This window comes from Panicum virgatum, chromosome 2K (genome assembly GCF_016808335.1).
Source record: "Panicum virgatum strain AP13 chromosome 2K, P.virgatum_v5, whole genome shotgun sequence".
In the NCBI taxonomy this organism is placed as follows: Eukaryota; Viridiplantae; Streptophyta; class Magnoliopsida; order Poales; family Poaceae; genus Panicum; species Panicum virgatum.
This window is the reverse complement of record NC_053137.1, coordinates 14,823,812-14,842,092: the sequence shown is the minus strand read 5'-3', so window position 1 is coordinate 14,842,092 and position 18,281 is coordinate 14,823,812. Positions and strand designations below refer to the sequence as shown.

At 41.1% G+C, this 18,281-nt stretch overlaps 2 protein-coding genes across 11 annotated transcripts; one reads left to right on the top strand and one right to left on the bottom strand.

Moving 5' to 3' along the window:
• Nucleotides 1–917: 917 nt before the first annotated feature.
• On the top strand, nucleotides 918–9,948 carry LOC120668357 (putative F-box/FBD/LRR-repeat protein At5g44950). Of its 10 annotated transcripts, XM_039948131.1 has the most exons (7): nucleotides 918–2,069; nucleotides 2,195–2,329; nucleotides 2,440–2,997; nucleotides 3,918–3,995; nucleotides 4,713–5,006; nucleotides 5,708–9,429; nucleotides 9,524–9,948. In XM_039948131.1, the coding sequence occupies exons 1-3, from the start codon at nucleotides 1,161–1,163 to the stop codon at nucleotides 2,797–2,799; spliced, it is 1,404 nt and encodes a 467-aa protein (XP_039804065.1). In that variant the 5' UTR covers nucleotides 918–1,160; the 3' UTR covers nucleotides 2,800–2,997; nucleotides 3,918–3,995; nucleotides 4,713–5,006; nucleotides 5,708–9,429; nucleotides 9,524–9,948. The 10 variants fall into 10 exon arrangements, with proteins under 10 accessions (XP_039804065.1, XP_039804038.1, XP_039804025.1 ...); XM_039948104.1 differs by having other exon boundaries at nucleotides 3,918–3,979; nucleotides 4,713–9,429; XM_039948116.1 differs by having other exon boundaries at nucleotides 940–2,069; nucleotides 2,440–3,995; nucleotides 4,713–8,752; nucleotides 9,213–9,429.
• Nucleotides 8,031–8,703, bottom strand: LOC120668434. The gene is made up of 2 exons (XM_039948142.1): nucleotides 8,481–8,703; nucleotides 8,031–8,384 (listed from the first exon to the last, which is right to left on the bottom strand). Exons 1-2 carry the CDS (start codon nucleotides 8,673–8,675, stop codon nucleotides 8,067–8,069), a joined length of 513 nt encoding a protein of 170 aa, XP_039804076.1. The 5' UTR covers nucleotides 8,676–8,703; the 3' UTR covers nucleotides 8,031–8,066.
• Nucleotides 9,949–18,281: the final 8,333 nt, after the last annotated feature.

The window sequence follows — 18,281 nt, the reverse complement described above, 5'->3', positions numbered from 1 at the left end:
TAAGAGGATTATCCGAATTTTAGCCATACTTGAGGTTAGTAATTTGAACTTTTTCTAAAAAAACAAAACAAAATAAGAGTAGGGTTACAAACTAGTTTGCTTTTCATGGAACATGACCCAGCCCGGCCCAGCCCGTGACTGGTCTGTATTTGGGCTTAGGGGGCCCAAACATAGATTCCAACATGTTCGTTGAAGCGTTGGTCTATCCGCCCGGAAAACCTATATATCTTGCAGAAGATTTTTTTATACACCTTCCATTGTTTGAGATGCGTGCAACCCTAGTTGGATGGTTACGATTTACCATGAGCGTACACTATCTAAGCACCAGAACCCCACGTGGGGAGCAGCGGACCGCAGCGTTACTTGAGCAGAGGCATGGGTGTGGACACGTGTCGCATCACAAGTGGGGGAGGCGGACCGAAAGCAAAAGGAATTCAAAACTTAAAATGAAAATTTCTCTTAAACTATATATCCGATTTAAAATCCGCTTGCACATTTATGTTAATTAGAATTAATGCAATAAAATGAGATCCAATAAGTTATTTTCAATTTGTTATCTTAACATTTCAACATTTTAGTATACTAGTTGAACATTTTTAATATACCATTTCAACATTTGTAACATTCAATTTCAACATATTTTTAGAAAATGTTGACTTTTTTCCCAAGTTGTTGAATGTGGTTTTTTAAATTGTTGAACCAGTTTGATGAAAATGTTGAATACCACATTATAAAAATTCGTGTAGAAAAACAAAGTGAAATATAAAAGAGTACAACCCCTCGTTGCTCACGGAAGTGCATTGCAGACCGTTTACTTTGTGGCTCTCTGCTGTGCACGAATGCGCACTACAAATTTATCTTTTGTATATTTTATTTCTAGTATCAAAGTGGACTGTGCTTCAGGATACATGGGCCGCGATGGGCGATACGAAGCTTATTGGTCTTGCGGACGATGCATAGGAGCCCCCCTATCCGCCGGGAATTATTGCGGCTCTCCGGCCTCCGCCCGCCACCGCGAGCAGCTCCCGCCGGAGAATGAGATGGTGGCGTTGACTCGCGGCGCCGAGAAGAGGAGAATGGAGGCCGCCCAGGGGCAGCACCCGGAGGCGATCGCAGGCTCTCCAGCCTCCACCAGCTGAGCCCGCGGCCACCGCCTGCAAATGGCGACGGAGCCGCCCCATCCCAAATCTACAGGCAAGCCGCAAGGGCAGCCGCCGCCGCCGCTCGGCGCCGGCGAGGAAGGAGGCGGCGGATGCTTCTGCGGCGGCGATCGCATCAGCGGCCTCCCGGACGCCATTCTCGGCGAGATCATCTCCCTGCTCCCCATCAAGGACGCCGCCCGCACGCAGGCGCTCGCCTCCCGGTGGCGCCACCTGTGGCGCTCCTCCCCTCTCAGCCTCGACGGCGGCGACCTCCCAGCCGAGGGCGAGGTCTCCCGCGCCGGCCTCGTCTCGCGGGTCCTCGCCGCCCACCCGGGCCCCGCCCGCCGCTTCTCCGTCTCCGCGCTCCAGCTCCTGCTCTGCCCCTCGGCGGTCGGCTCCTGGATCCGCTCCCCTGCGCTCGACGGCCTCCGGGAGCTCGAGTTCCAAATCGGCGAGTTGATAAATCTGCAGTCTCCCTTGCCGTGGCTGCCGGACTCCGCCTTGTTCCGTTTCTCGGCCACCCTCCGCCTGGCCACCATCAGCAGATGCCGCATCTCGGAAGGCGCTGTCGGAGCGCTTCGCTTCCCCCAGCTCAGGGAGCTTGCGCTTGAGAGCGTCCGCATCTCGGAGGAATCACTGCAGAGCATGATTGCTGGATCTCCTGTCCTGGAGTGCTTGCTGCTTAGCCGCAGCGTTGGCTTCAGTCGTGTCCGGATCAACTCCCGGAGCCTTGTGAGCATCGGTGTGCGAGATTTCTCAGGGGAACTCATCATCGGGAACGCCCCTTCGCTTGAACGGCTGCTGCAACTCGAACTATTTCGGGACCTTCGTGTGTCAATAGTTTCAGCACCAAAGCTGGAAACGTTGGGCTGGATTTCTGACCGTGATCACTACTTCAAGCTGGCATTTGGCACTGCAGCAGTTCAGGTACTAGGGGTCTTACTCTTGCCTTCACAAGGCTTCTCATCGAATTTACGTGTACACCGAAAATTTCATATTATTTACATTTGTGGAGATAGACTAATGCAATGCACTTTCTGTGTTTGTTAAAGGACTTGCGTTCTGTTAGCGCTACAGCAGTGGTGCGTAGTATCAAGATTCTAGCTGTTGATATTCTTACACTTAGCCTGGATATGGTTCTTGATTTAGTGAGATGCTTTCCATGCTTGGAGAAGCTGTACATCGAGGTAACAGTACACCATTTGCAGTTCATTGTGTTTGACTATTGGCCTACTCCCTGTTGGTCAACTTACTATTATGTGTATTCTTGATATGATTTTTTTCCATTTTTTTTCAGTTTTTTCTGTCGGTGGACAGAAATTCATGGTGTCGTAAACAACATGATGTTATTAGATGCCTTGATATCCGTCTGAAGACTGTAGTGTTGAAGAATTATTGTGGCACAATGTCTCATGTTAACTTTGCGTCATTCTTTGTATTGAACGCAAAAATGCTGGAGTCAATGACATTTGAGGGTGGAGCCTGCCATAATCAAAGGTTTATTGCAGAGCAGCATAGTTTACTTGAGCTCGAGAAAAGGGTTTCGAGAAGCGCACAGTTTTATTTCACAGTTTGTAGATCTCAGGACAAAAATCTTACACATGTCAAACATGTCCATGATTTGTCAATAACTGATCCTTTTGAATATAGATGTTGAAACTGGGTTGGTTTGTGTAGTTCAGTAGTTATTCTTGCCTAGCTCATTTCCACATCTGTGTTTTGTTCATATTGATCGGTTCTCTTGTGTGTAGTGTTTTGTAATTTGTACAATTCTGCAACCTTCTGATATTAGCCGGCCCATCAATTGCATTGATGAAGGAGGGCTAATCAACAATAGCAGTCACAGCTTTGGAAGGTAGCATCATGATGTGCTCAGTTTTTCTTGAGAACAATAATTAGATGTTTTGATAATTGATACATCACACTTCTACATGGTTTGACTATACCTTACCTACTGTATAAAAATTTCAGTAGAGCTATTGTAAGTCCTTACGATTTTCCAATAATATTGTTGCTATTCATGGTTAGGATGGAGTAGCAACTTGAAGTTCTTTATGCCATGCCTATGCTGATATTTTGTTTAATGATGTGGAACTTTATGATTTTTACCATTATATGTGGCATCTTAAAGAATTAGATTCAGAAGATATCAATATTTTAAAACTTTAATGTAAGCAACCTCACTAGCTTCTTCAGTTTTCAATTTTTCATTCAGCAAGACCTCTGGCTTTTTAACTGATTTACCCTGAAAATGTTCAAGTAAGTCATGTCATATCTCTTTCTGTTTACAAATTTATTATTTATGTGATGTATGTTTGTTGGTACATATATATTTTTCTCATATTGCCTTTTTGTGTACATTTTACCCTTAGTTATAAAAAATGGAAAAGCGTGCCTAGTTAGATTCCTGAACTTGATCCATTGTGAGTTAGCGATTATTCTTCTCGTCAATGTCTTAGGTCCCACCAGTTAATTGAACTAACTGGCACATGACAAATCTGGTGCACCTGATGAAAATGAGATACCTTGTCAGACATCTTGTTAACTTTCGTATAGTCATGTTACAAATAATGCTTGATTTGATCAAGCTTTCTAGCAAGTATTGTTCTGTCCCGCTACAGTCATATTATGTCCATAAAATGCCTGCCATTGGTAATATGGTTCATTTTGACCAGTTGTATTCACCATTTTGGATCCTTAGAAGTAGTATGTACATTTGTGATTCTTTGCTGTTCTATACATGATTCTTATGTTTAGGACTCTTCCCAATTGTAGATACAGAACTTCAGTCCTGTTCATATAGAGATGTGGACCAGGTGATTGACCATATGATTTCGGTAATGAAAAATACAGGTCCATTTCTGTAGCTACACTGGCAGTTCCTTTTTCTTCTGTGGTTAGTTTATTGCATAATCTTAGAAGGATGCGGGCGAGATTTGTAAATTTGTGAACACATACCCCTTTTTGTGTTTATTTTAGTCGAATGATGACCTTTTCGGCTCTGGCAAAACATAAATACGCGTATAGGATAACAACATGGAACTTTTAATGCAGTGTAGACCATGTTCTCTAAGTTTACTGTCAAGATCTGAAAACAAAGTTCATTATTTTCTGAAAACAAAGTTCATTATGTTTTGTGCTATTGAAGCTTCAGTTGCAGGTAATGAGTAATGATAACTGAAACCCAAAATAATAACTTCATAGATTCCCAGATAACTGGGCGTACCCAGTGCCGTAGGCTTCCCGCACTGTGCGGGGTCTGGAGAAAGATTCCCAGATAACTGTGGTCTCAATTTCTTTTTCACTTCTGCATATCTATGAAGCTATTGTTTCCGGGTTTCAGTTATCATTACTTATTACTCTTTGGATAATTTATCCTATAAATTACATGCTCTTTTTTGTTAGAGGATGCATACTGACATTAGTTTTTTATTTTATTTTTGAATGAGACCTCCGGGTTTCAGTATCTTTACTCATTACTCTTAGGATAATTTATCCTGTAAATTACATGCTCTTTTTTGTTAGAGGATGCATCCTGACATTAGTTTTTTATTTTTATTTTTGAATCAGACCAACTTGAAGTATTAGTGCAGAACTGCTGATCCCTGGTATTGAGTTGCATGCACCGACCAGTTCAATCCAAAAGCTTAAGCTGATGGGGAGAGGTGGGCAATTCACTCATATTCCAACACTCCCCCTCACGTGGAGGCTCCCTCAGGCCTCAAGTGTGGAATAGGAGTGAGCAGCAATTATTTTATTTAATTGCGCTAACCAGGATTCGAAGTCAAGACCTCTGGCTTTGATACCATATTGAGTTGCATGCACTGACCAGTTTAATCCAAAAGCTTAAGCTGATGGGGAGAGGTGGGCAATTCACTCATATTCCAACACCTGGTTTACCATTTTGAACATAATTCAGATTAAAAGAGCACTGGAGGATTGTTAGGTAAACTCTGATATATTGTGTGCTATAATTTGTTAACTGAAATCAGAGTAGGCAGCTCTAGATGCGCAGTGTGCAGTTTGAGGGTGTTTGTTGGTTAGATTATTTCTATTTATCAAATACAATGCATACAGATGATTTTTGGTCGCTGATTATTGATCCCTCGGCAGACAGGTGCTGAGACTGTATTTGATACGCAATAGGAGTTACTGCCTCTGTCCCATGAAGGGCGCAATGCTAAATTATTCCAGATAGATTAGTGTTATTGGCAAATGACCATAGTACCAAGTAATTGTCTTAATTTCATTGATTTAGACATAGAAGGTGTTCAATTTTCACAGAGTTAGTTAAATTAATTCCTAAAGTATATATTTGAAAAGAAAAAGGCAGGTAGTTATTGCTAGGATTGCACTTTTTGTAGTTTTTTTTTAATCTTAGAATTGCACTCTTCGTGGACGCAAGGAGTACTATTTTTGACTATTTTGTTGCATGGGCCTCTTTCATATGAGTACTATTTTTGACTATTTTGTTGCATGGGCCTTTCATATTAGACTTCTGGGTCTCTCTTTTCAATGTTGGATGTTTCCATTTCCTACTCTCTCTTTTTTTTTCTGTTTTTCAGGAATGCTTGTGCAACTGTTAGTTTTGTTTCATGGACTTATCCACAACTGTTAGTTTCGTTGCAAATGCAATTTGGTTTCAGCAAGGCTTATGATTGGACCTGCAACTGCTAGGGGTTAGGGTACCGATGCAGCGGTTATTGGTAAAGAAACCAACATATGAAAGCTAGGGCAATTGCGCTCAAGTTTGGATGCTACTTATTTGTTGGATTATCCCTAGCTACCCTACAGGAAAAGCCTAATTTATCTTCAGTGAAGTTTGCTGGTATATTTGTTGCTGCAGCACTAAAGCTGTAATAGTTATCTGGTTTCCAATACTGGCTTCACCTTGAAATTGCAGATCCTCAGGTATTTATATGTTTTACCTTTCACCTTGTGAGCCTTTGCCATCATTTTCTTGCTTCTGCTCTGATTCTTCGGACTATCCTTTTGACTCTGCTGGTAGAGGTATCTGCCCTTGCTGTGGCGATGGTGATCATGGTGGAGTCAGCATGTGGCTTCTAGGCTTTCGAATGTGCCTGAAGGCCTATTAGGTTTCTTTTTGTACAGTGCTAAGGATTGTTGGTTATCTCACTCATTATGTGCTTCATCCAACAAGCTCCCCTGTAAATCTCATTAGCGTTGTCGGCATTTATTTTTTAATGTACCAAATACATACAAAATTGGTGTTTATAATATCAAAATTCTAGGGTGGAGGCTGATAGTGGGATTATAAAAAACTGGTGTTGGATTCTATAATCACATAATAGTCTGTGCTGTCTGAACCTCATACAAAATTTTAAGCTGGTTTCTATAAATTGTAGGAGATCCAAATGGGGCCTTAATAACCAAGACATCTAGAAACAATCATGGGTCATCCCTACTACAAGCTGAGTACAAAAGCAATAATTCTTAGGCAACGGTATGAAGTTATTTCTAGTTTTCTATTTCCATTTTAAGATGAGGATTCCATTGAACTTTCCACAATAATACGGAAATTTTGAGATGTTAAATGTATCGAGGCAAAATTATTTAAATTTTTATTTTTAGAAATTCTTCTATATTAATTGAAGTATTATTTTCTTTTAAATAATGAATTATATAGTTATTACAGATAACAGGCAAGTAACAAAAAGACCCCCATGTTCCTCATTTATTCATAAGTTTGATTGGGTCCACCCACAACAACAGTGTAGCCGAACTTTGGAGCAATATGCATGGCTTGTGGGCTCAATGTTGTGTAACCTCCTGGTTACAAAACCATGCTTCGTTTGGCATTTTGTCCCACAAATCTCATAAAACCCAGCATGTCTACGGTCCGTGATGGTCTAACCAGAGACCACACCTGTTGTCTTGCACACCTCATTGTGGAAACGAGCACGTCTCGGGTTCGCGGCGGGCTGATATAGACTAACGGCATCCTTTCCCCAGTCCAGCAATAGCAGACCTCCTAAATTGTCCCCACTCTAGTTAGTCTAACCCTTCTTAAAACACCTACAGCTGTAGTGACGTTTCCCTAACATTTTAATTGCAGTTCCTGCGCCTACTTCCTCAATACATACTTTAATTGCAGCAACACGTCGCATCCGCTACCAGCATTTCTTGACAATTGTAGACTGTATGTTAACAGCTATTTAGTAGATACCATGTAATTAATGAAATACATTCTCACATGTGTTTTTCTGAACAAAAAATACGCTAATAATTTTGATTCGCAACCAGTGCTGGTTAGCTGGCAATGCATGAGGATGTGCATGCCAGAAAGACGTTGACTCTGAGGATAGCATAGCTATAGTGAGATCAGCATAGCTATAGTGAAACCACCAAATTTTCAGCCTTCTTATGTGCAGGCGTTTCTCTCAGAAATGGGGAAGGAAGAGCAACCGACCGCAGGCCAGACCGCCAGACCAACCAGGTTTTCAACAGCACCCTACACTCGGTTCGTGATCAGGTGCTACGTGCTTCGTGGTTAATGTGAGACCATGGTTCGTGAAGAATAGGAAGTTTAAAAGAAGAAATGGTGGTACAGAACATGGCAAATGCCGAAGAAATATTGAAAAACAGAAATATGCCATTGATATGAAGACTACCACAGAACAGCATACGAGAAAGGATGACAAACCAAGGCTCCAACACACTTGCACAGGGAAAAAAAAGAAAACACACATGCTCTTATTTGGCACATCAGAAACAACAGGTTCCCATGGCTGCTATTGTTTCTTCACTTCTCATAGGAACTGGGTCTCAGTCGCATCATCCATCACAGCACCGCAGATAGGGCAAGCCATGACATGGACTGCACATGGCTTGCAGGTGCAGAGGTGCTTGCACAGCAGTAACATCATACAAGCACCACTAGAGTTGCAAACCATACAAGTACGATCAGTCCTGGTTGTCTCTGCTCGCTACACTTGATGCTTCATCTCCAGGGCCTGAAACATGTGAGTTTATTTCCTGCTGCAACGCAGCAAACATTCTGATAAGTGCCTCGTTCGTTTCATTTGCATCAACTACAACCTGCAGCAATTGATCCCAAGCATGCCGTGAAGTTTCTTGATTCTCTCGGATCCTTTGCAACTCTAAGCGCATGCTGTCTACCTCTTCAACGTTCTGGAGCAGCACATCAGTTGTCAGAATGTTTGATAGAGTTGCGTTCTGTAAAGACATTTCCTGCCGCCGCGACACCTGAACCTGCTCGTTCTATTTGTTGAGAAAAAAAGTAAAAATAAAGCTGAAGAAGTAAGACAACGTCTATCCAAGACTCGAAACGAAACTGGTGCACAAAAAATCACTTACGCAGAGTTGGAGAACCTGACCCAACTGCAGCCTGTGCTGCTCAAGGGAGAACCATTGCGGCGTCTGATTTGTGCTCTGTTGTTCAATCATAGGACTATCTAAGACCTGACTTGTTGGTATATCCAAAGGAAGGCCATTTGCTTGTTGTCCCTGAGGTTGATTGGCCTGTTCAGAATGGGTATTGAGATTGTCCATTGCAGACACCAGTGACCAGACTGAAGGGTGTCTCCGGTCCGTTGCAATGGAGGCCCCTTTTATAGGGCGGAATGGAGGTGCACAATTAATACCAGCGAATCCAGAAAGATTTGTCTTAAATCTACTCAATAACTCTACTCATTTATTTAGTAGAAGAGTTCATGAATGTCATCTGTCTATGTACTCTGATTCTTACCTGTCTAATTGACTCCCAAATATACATCTCTACCGGATATTTTTTTAACACAAGATCGGTCAAACTTACCGTTGATAACCTCATGACGTAGGCTCCATAAATTCTTGTCGTATCTCCTATGTATTTAGTGATATATAGACGGCTTACATCCAATAAATATGCTGCATATTTGGTAGAAGATTCGTTAACCCAATGCTGGAAGTTTCCATTTCCTACTCTTTTTTTTCAGGAACGTTTGTGCAACTGTTAGTTTTGTTTCATGGACTTATCCACAACTGTTAGTTTTGTTGCAAATGCGATTTGGTTTCAGCAAGGCTTATGATTGGACCTTCAACTGCTAGGGGTTAGTGTACAGATGCAGCAGTTATTGGTACAGAAACCAACATATGAAAGCTAGGGCAATTGCCCTCAAGTCCCTAGCTACCCTTCAGGAAAAGCCAAGCCAATTTATCTTCAGTGAAGTTTGCTGGTATATCTGTTGCTGCAGCACTAAAGCTGTAATGGTTCTCTAGTTTCCAATACTGCCTCCACCTTGAAATTTCAGATCCTCAGGCATTTGTATGTTTTGCCTTTCACCTTGTGAGTCTTTACTATCCTTTTCTTGCTTCTGCTCTGATTCTTCACACTATACTTTTTAACTCTGCTGGTGCAGGTACCTGCCCTTGCTCTGTCGATAGAACAAAACTATGGTGATCATGGTGGAGTCAGCATGCGGTTTCTAGGCTTTTGAATGTGCCTGAGGGTCTATTAGGTTTCTTTTTGGACAGTGCTAAGGATTGTTAGTTATCTCACTCATTATGTGCTTCATCCAACAAGCTTCCCTGTAAATAGTCCAGATGCTGAAGATCCTTTAGTTGATTCTGGTGCATGCAGCTGGGTTCCTGCTGAGGAGGAACCTGTTATGTTATGTTTGCTTTTATGTGGTTTCAGTTATGCAATTATGTAGAGCAAAATTTCCTTTCCATCAAATTTTAGTTTTTTTTATCTAGTTTTGGATTGAATTATGGACAATCCTAGCATTGTGCCAGATTGATGAACTTGCAGTGAAGAAAAAAGAAAGTATGCTTCACCTGGTTTTTTTTTGTCAATTTTCAAGGTGCACAATCAAATTTATGCATTATGTGCTTTCCATCTAATATTGGGGGCCAACCAAGTGTCAACTTTTTCTGCAAAATATTTTGTCGCATATATGACTGGAAGTCTTTTGTCACACACCTATGGTAACATCTGAATAATTTTTCTTTCTAGCTGGAAATTTTTTCCCCTGCCAAAAGTGCATAAGCTTTCCATCCAGTCTGAATTCTGAACTCCGAACTGAACAAATAAAAATGTTACTCCCAATTCGTAGCAGCTGGGTGGACAATTATTGGTAGGATGCAAGTTTAATCATCTCCGGACGAAATCACTATGATGTATATATAGCGCATTGGCGTTCTTTGCTCATGTGGACAATAGGTCTGTGAATAAAGTTGAAAAGCTGATAAAATCATAAAATTAAAATGCATAGCACTGAGTGAAAATCCCCCTCTCGTCTCAGAAGGTAATAACAAAAAAAAAGGCTAAACCTAAAGACCCACACATCAACTTTCCTTCTATCTTTCCACAGAGCGGACCTAGTTGTGGCCCAGTAACCACCAGCACCCCGCCTCGTTTTGGCCCAGAAGAAAGAAGCCCAGATATATTTTGGTCGCTTCATGTAGCTGAATTTTGGTCACTGAAGTTTGGTAGCTGAATTTTGGCGCCAATTCTATCCATCCTCGACAAGATTTTTTTTCTTCTCATCTTTCAAGTGTTTGAGATTTGTACAAACAAATCATATCCGTCTTTCAGTGTTTGAAATTTGTACAAACAAATCATATCCGTTGATCCACCCCAAACCTAGCTCTCTCTGCGAGCTTGTCTCCCCGCCGCCATCACCGCCGGCCGCACTCGTCGTGCGCCCGCGGCTCCCGCTTTCCCCACGCTGCCTGCAGCCGCCTGCTGCTGCCTGCAGCACGCGGCCGCTGCCCGCCGCCGCCTCCTGCTTCCTGCTGCCTGCGGCGCGCGGACGCTGCCCGCCACCACCTGCAGCGCGCAGCCGCGGCCCAGCGCTGCCCACTTGCTGATGTCGAAGAGGCTTGAGCATTTGCTCCCGCTGCCCCTAGATAATTAGGATGGAGCAAAAATTGAATCCTTGCTGTTCACGAGAACTGATGGAAGGCGACGAGATAACCAAACTGGAAGGGATCGAAGTACCTGCAGGATTTGCCGGTGATGAAATTGGTCACGAAATCCCAGAGGATGCGCCGCCGCAGCGTGCAGCCCGCGCGCCGACGCTGCTCCCTCCGTGCAGCGCCGCTGCCTGCGCACTGTTGCGCTGCCGCGCCGTTGCTCGCGCTTCGCGTCGCCTCTCGTCGGAGAAGAAGCTGTCTGCTCGCGTTCAACATTTTGAATTTATTATTTGAACATTTTATGCTTCCAATTTCAACAATTCATCTGTACAATTCCAACATTTTTATTGTCAAATGTTGAACCGGTTCAAGAAAATATTGAATTAATCATATCAAAATGTTGAATACTCCCTCCATATTGAAATACTTGACGTTTTGGACAAGGGCATGGTCTCCAAAACACAACTTTGACTAATTATTTATATTAAAATATTTATCAAAGAGTGATATATGTATATTTTTATGAAAGTATTTTTCAAGATGAATCTATTCATATAATTTTTATATTTTCAAACTCAACAACTTGAGATTTATTCATCATTTATATTCCCGAGGTTTGACTCAAACCTTGTCCAAAACGTCAAGTATTTTAATATGGAGGGAGTATAGTTGTTGAAGTTTATACAGAATAATTGGACTAAATGGATTTTAAAGATGGATAACTACAAGATAGATAGGAGCCCCCAAATTTTGGCCCTAGTCTTTGTGAAAAGCCCACTATACTAGGATATGCATGCTATTGTGATTGCGTCACCTGGTCATTGGCAGCTAGCGCCTGAGCCATGGAATGCTGTCTATGGAAAGGCATACCCCACCTTTAGGCTAGGCACCATGCATGTTGGACCATGATCTTGTGATTGTGTCTACCATCTGTAGCACCGTAGCCAAGCCTTGGAGCTATATGGCTCACCATCTTAATGTCACGTAACCACCACATCTCACCGTTTGCGGTGGGGTGGGCTGACCGGAGTCTCCAACTAATTGTGCCATGCACATCCTTAGGGAACTGCTGCATATTCGATCCACGGTACGGTAGGCAGATAGATGTAGCATAACACCATCCTCGCTCTCCTCTCTCCAGCCTCAGCAGATCTCCTACACTACTAGAAAAATAGCTAAGCTATCGGTCCACTCTAAAAATACCTCCGTTTGGATTTAAAGTATTTTTTGACGTAAAATATTTTTAGCACCGGATGGAAGCCTCACCCGATACTAGAAGTTTCTTTTAGTAATGGGTCATACAACTGGATACTCGAGACTTTTAGTCTCGGATGCTTAGTACCAGTTGTACACTGATGCCTCATTCTACCAGTACTAATCACGTTTTTTTCTAGTAGTGCTAGAATTTTTTCCTCTCTCATCGGTCAACCCCTCTTCAATAACGCCTATGGCTGTAGTGACATCTTACTAACACAAATGTAGGTTGTCATCCGATCGCCGTGTACATCTTTTGTCTTAGCTGTGTAGCCCCTGTAAGTTAACAGCTATTTGACCATCACATAAATTGCTTCTTAAATCTTAATGAAGTATGTGCTCAGTTGTGTTTTAAGGAAAAAATTGATGATGCTTATGGTTTTGATTCGGAATCAATTTGACATGCACACACAAAATGAGGATGCGCTGGGGGCGGAGCAGCCACCGGGGTCGCCAGACCCTGATGAAATATGCCAAAATCTAATGGAAATAATTGTTTAGCATTGTTCATCCATGTAGCTGACCTCAGCGTTCAATGCATCCGACCCTGGCAGTGTCTGGCTTCAGCATGGGATGTGCAGGCCTGATTTCTAGAACAGCGGTTTCCATGTCTGGCTTCGGCCCTGGGATGTGCAGGCCTGATTCCTAGAACCTTCTTGGAGAATCAATATGTCTTTGGTCTGCATGGCGGTGTGACTGGAGTCTCCACTTAACTGTCATGCACATCTCCTTTTGGGTGGGTGGGGGTGGGGGTGGTGGTGGGGTGGGGGGAGGGGGGGCTGGGGGCATCGTGTATCATGAAACTCCCACTGAGACTGGCCTAAGCATGTAAGCCTCAATTGCCGTGTACCACTTTTTTGTGTACCACTTTTTTGTCTTGCTGTTTAGCCATTAATTGTAAGCTAACACTGATATAGTAGCCACTCTGTAAATTGCTGTTTAATGAACCTATTAAATTTATTATGTTCCACATTTCATTTCATATTTATGGGGGCTGTCGAACGACATTTACTATTTTGATCACAAATTAATTCAAATATTTGTCATGAACTCACTAGCCTCCATAGGTAAGAAACATACAATCCACAAGTTAGGACCTACACTATACCCAAATCACTGAAATAAGAAACAAGAATATTTAGGTACCCCTCTGGCATCTTTTTGAGTGATAAAAAAATTTATTTAAATTTATTGAAACTTGAAATCAGTTTGGTTCATTTTAGAATATTTAAATATTTTTAGTTAAGGAAGTAAACCTAAAACAGTTACTGCACATGATTGGGTGTAGATAAAATGTGAAATTTTATGGTAAGGATCTAAACACATATCGTAGTGTTTGAAGGATTGCTTCTGCATTAAATGAAAGTCAATCAAAAACTCATTAGGATGCAAGTTGAATAGAAATTAGATAAAAAATAAAAAAAATGAGATCATTAATTAGAAAACAACTAATCATCAGAAATCAGTTATTTGTATAAATATAAGTCTTGTGTTCATTGATAAATACAAGCACGCTTCATCAATTTTCTAAGATGTTTCCTCACTTTGGAAATCTGTTATAGTTGACTATACTTCCTCCATACTAAAAATGAAAGTCGTTTTGGACAAGGTTTGGATCAAACATTGAGAATAAAATCACGAATAACTTTTAAGTTGTTGATTTTCAAAATACAAAAACCATATGAATAGATTTGTCTTAAAAAATATTTTCATAAAAATATAAATATATCACTTTGTGATAAATGTTTTTATAAAATTAAGAAGTCAAAATTAAGCTTCGGAGACTGTGTCTCTATCCAAAATGACTTTATTTTCGAGTATGGAGGGAGTATGCAATTCAAAACAAACTGTTTGGGTACTATAAAGTGAACCAAAATCTCATTAGCGTTGTCAACATTTATTTTTAATGTACCACACACTTATAAAATTGGTGTTTATAATATCAAAATACTGGGGTGGAGGGAGATAGTGGGATTATAAAAATTGGTGTTGGATTCTATAATCACATACTTCCTCCGTCCCAAAAAATAAGTCATCCTACCATATTTAGAAAGTGCGTGTACATGTAAGAATCAATTAGTGCTAATATGGATAGTAAATAGGGGCAAACATGGTCATTTTACATTTTTGTTAATTTGTCCTAGAATTTCTAGGATGACATGTTTTTTGGATGGAGGGAGTAATAGTCTGTGCTATCTGAACTTCATACAAATTTTAAGCTAGTTTCTATAAATTGTAGGAGATCCAAATGGGGCTTTAGTAACCAAGACATCTAGAAACAACCATGGGTCATCCCTACTACAAGCTGAGTACAAAAACAATAATTCTTAGGCAATAGTACCAAGTTATTTCTAGTTTTCTATTTCCATTTTAAGATGAGGATTCTGTTGAACTTTCCACAATAATACGCATATTTTGAGATGTTAATGTATCTAGGCAAAATTATTTAAAGTTTCATTTTTAGAAATTCTTCTATATTAATTTAACTATTTTTCTCTTAAATATTGAATTATATAGTTATTGAATATAAGTAGATAACAGGCAAGTAATAAAAGACCCCCATAAAATTCTAACTTTCTTAGGTTGTTCCTCATTTATTCATTACTTTTGAAGTCCAGGTAAATTCAAAGATTTTATTAACTAATTCAAATTGATTAGGAATTTCAATCCACTTAGGTAGGATCCATACCTAGCTAAATCAATGTACTAAAAAGGTGGGCAGAAATATTTCAATGTACCTCTGTGCAAATTCCCAAATGATTCGATACTTCCTTGAATTTTAAACTGCATTTCATTCTTCTTAAAAGCAAAAAAAGATTTGTTAAAGGAATAAGCGTAGAGTAATTATTGCAACAAAGTAGCTATAAAAAAATGAAATTTTGAAGTATGTTTTAAATACATCCTTAATTTGTGAATGACGTTTGAAGGAGAAGTAAATAGAATTAATAGTTAATCTTTAAATAAAAGTGGAAAGTAGATAAAAACAAATTTATATAGCACACCGTGGGCTCAAACTACCTCTCCCAAAATTTATCACCCACCACAAGCCCAGTTCCTCTCGGAAGGGGATCGAAAAATGAAAGTCTTGTGCCCCAAATGTCACCCTCACCGTGGGCTCAATGTCGTGCAACCTCCTAGTTATAAAACCATGCTTTGTTTGGCATGTTGTCCCACAAACCTCATAAAACCCAACACGTCTCCGGTCTACGATGGTCTAACCAGACACCGCACCTATTGTCATGCACACCTCATTGTGGGAACGAGCACGTCTCTGGTTCGCGGTGGGCTGATATAGACCGACGGCATCCTTTCCCCAATCCAGCTATAGCAGACCTCCTAAATTGTCCCACTCTAGTTAGTCAAACCCTTCTTGAAATGCCTACAGCTGTAGTGGCATTTCCCTAACATTTTAATTGCGGTGCCTGTGCCTGCTTACTCGATACCTACTTTAATTGCAGCAACATGCCGTATCCGCTACCATCATTTCTTGACAACTGTAGACTGCATGTTAACAGCTATTTAGTAGATACCATGTAAATTTCTTCTTAATGCAATACATTCTCACATGTGTTTTTTCTGAAGAATACACTGATAATTTTGATTCGGAACCAATGCTGGTTAGCTGGCAAAGCATGATGATGTGCATGCCAGAAAGATGTTGACTCTGAGGATAGCATAGCTATAGTGAGATCAGCATAGCTATAGTGAAATCATCAAATTTATCAGCCTTCTTATGTGCCGGAGTTTCTTTCAGAAATGGGGAAGGAAGAACAACCGACCGCTGGCCAGACCAACCAGGTGTTCAGCAGCACCCTACACTCTATTTGTGATCAGGTGCAAGGTGCTCCGTGGTTTATGTGAGACCATGTTCAATGGAACCTAATTCCATCTAGTGGAGACTAGGAACTTCAAAAGAATAAATGATGGAAAAGAGCATTGCAAATGCCTAAAAATATTGAGAAAACAGAAATATGACATTGATATGAAGACTACCACATAACAGCATACAAGAAAGGATAACAAACCAAGGCTGCAACACACTTGCACTGAAAAAAAGAAAACAAACACATGCTCTTATTGGGTCCATCAGAAACAACAGGTTCCCATCGCTACTATTGTTTCTTCACTTCTCATATGAACTAGGTCTCGATCGCATCATCCTTCACAGCACCACAGATAGGGCAAGCTGTGAGATGGACTGCACATGGCTTGCGGGTGTGGAGGTGCTTGCACGACAGCAACATCATACTAGCACCACCAGAGTTGCAAACCATACAAGTACGATCAGTCCTGGTTGTCCCTGCTCGCCACACTTGATGCTTCATCCCCAGGGCCTGAAACATGTGAGTTTATTTCCTGCTGCAACGTAGCAATCATTCTGATAAGTGCCTCTTTCGTTTCATATGCAGTAACACCAAGCTGCAGCAATTGATCCCAAGCATGCCGTGAAGTTTCTTGATTCTCTCGGATCCTTTGCAACTCTAAGCGCATGCTGGCTACCTCTTCAACGTTCTGGAGCGCCACTTCGGTTGTCAGAATGTTTGATAGAATTGCGTTCTGTAAAGACATTTCCTGCTGCCGCGACACCTGAACCTGCTCGTTCTATTTATTGAGGAAAAAAGTAAAAAAAAAAAACTGAAGAAGTAAGACAACGTCTATCCAAGACTCAAAACCAAACTGGTGCACAAAAAGTCACTTAGGCAGAGTTGGAGAACCTGGCCCAACTGCAACCTGTGCTGCTCAAGAGAGAACCATTGCGGCGTCTGATTTGTGCTTTGTTGTTCAATCATATGACTATCTATGACCTGATTTGTTGGTATATCCAAAGGAAGGTCATTTGCTTGTTGTCCCTGAGGTTGATTGGCCTGTTCAGAATGGGTATTGAGGTTGTCCATTGCAAGACAACAGAGACCAGACTGAAGGGTGTCTCCGATCCGGGGCGATGGAGGCTCCTTTTATAGGCCGTAGTGGAGGTGCACAATTAATACCGGCGAATCCAGAAAGATTGTCTTAAATCTACTCAATAACTCTACTCATTTATTTAGTAGAAGAGTTCATGAACGTCATCTGTCTATGTACTCTGATTCTTACCTGCCTAACTGACTGCCAAATATACATCTATACTGGAGTTTTTTTCAACAGAAGATCGGTCAAACTTACCGTTGATAACCTCATGACGTAGGCTCCATAAATTCTTGTCGTATCTCCTATGTATTTAGTAATATATACACGGCTTACATCTAATAAATATGCTGCTTATTTGGTAGAAGATTCGTTAACCCAAAGACCGGCGCTAGCTTATACCACAATGGTGCTGAACAAACTATAGTGAAGAACATAGTTGATGCGTAAACAATTACATACGGCGCAAACTATACTTATCACAAAATCTAACCGGACACTTCTCGAAGCCTTTTTCTTCATCTGAAGCCTCCTATGATGTTCTATAAACGAATTCTCCTTGTAATCATTGTTTTTAACATCAATTCTCATTACCCCCATCTCTATTGCATTGAGTCTAAAGAATGAATCAAAGTTGACTAGCGCTCTAATGCCCGAATACGCGTGCCCAACACTATAGCCTTGATATGGATGTCATAGTTTCGTATACAATGCTTCTGTTACGACACCACAAACTGAAACAAACAATGAAGAAAAAAATCAGTCGCGCGCTATGGTATGAGGATTCACGTAATAGTAAGTCAACTTAAACGATGGAGCTGAACAAACTATAGTGAAGAACTGTGATCTGTATGCACAACTTCTCAAAACATGGATAGCATTGGATAAAGCCAAATAACCATATCCAGCTCAGTAGCCCACAAATTGACAGCCAAAATCTTTTACACGGCGCACTACTGTCGTCAAGCTGACACCATTCAATTCCTTTGGTCAAGCATTGAACAAATTATCATCAATGCGTCTGCAAGTGCAGATGATACAACATCTATCTGTAAATGAAATTTATATTTTGCAGCCTGTACAAGAAGCAAGAATATAATGGCG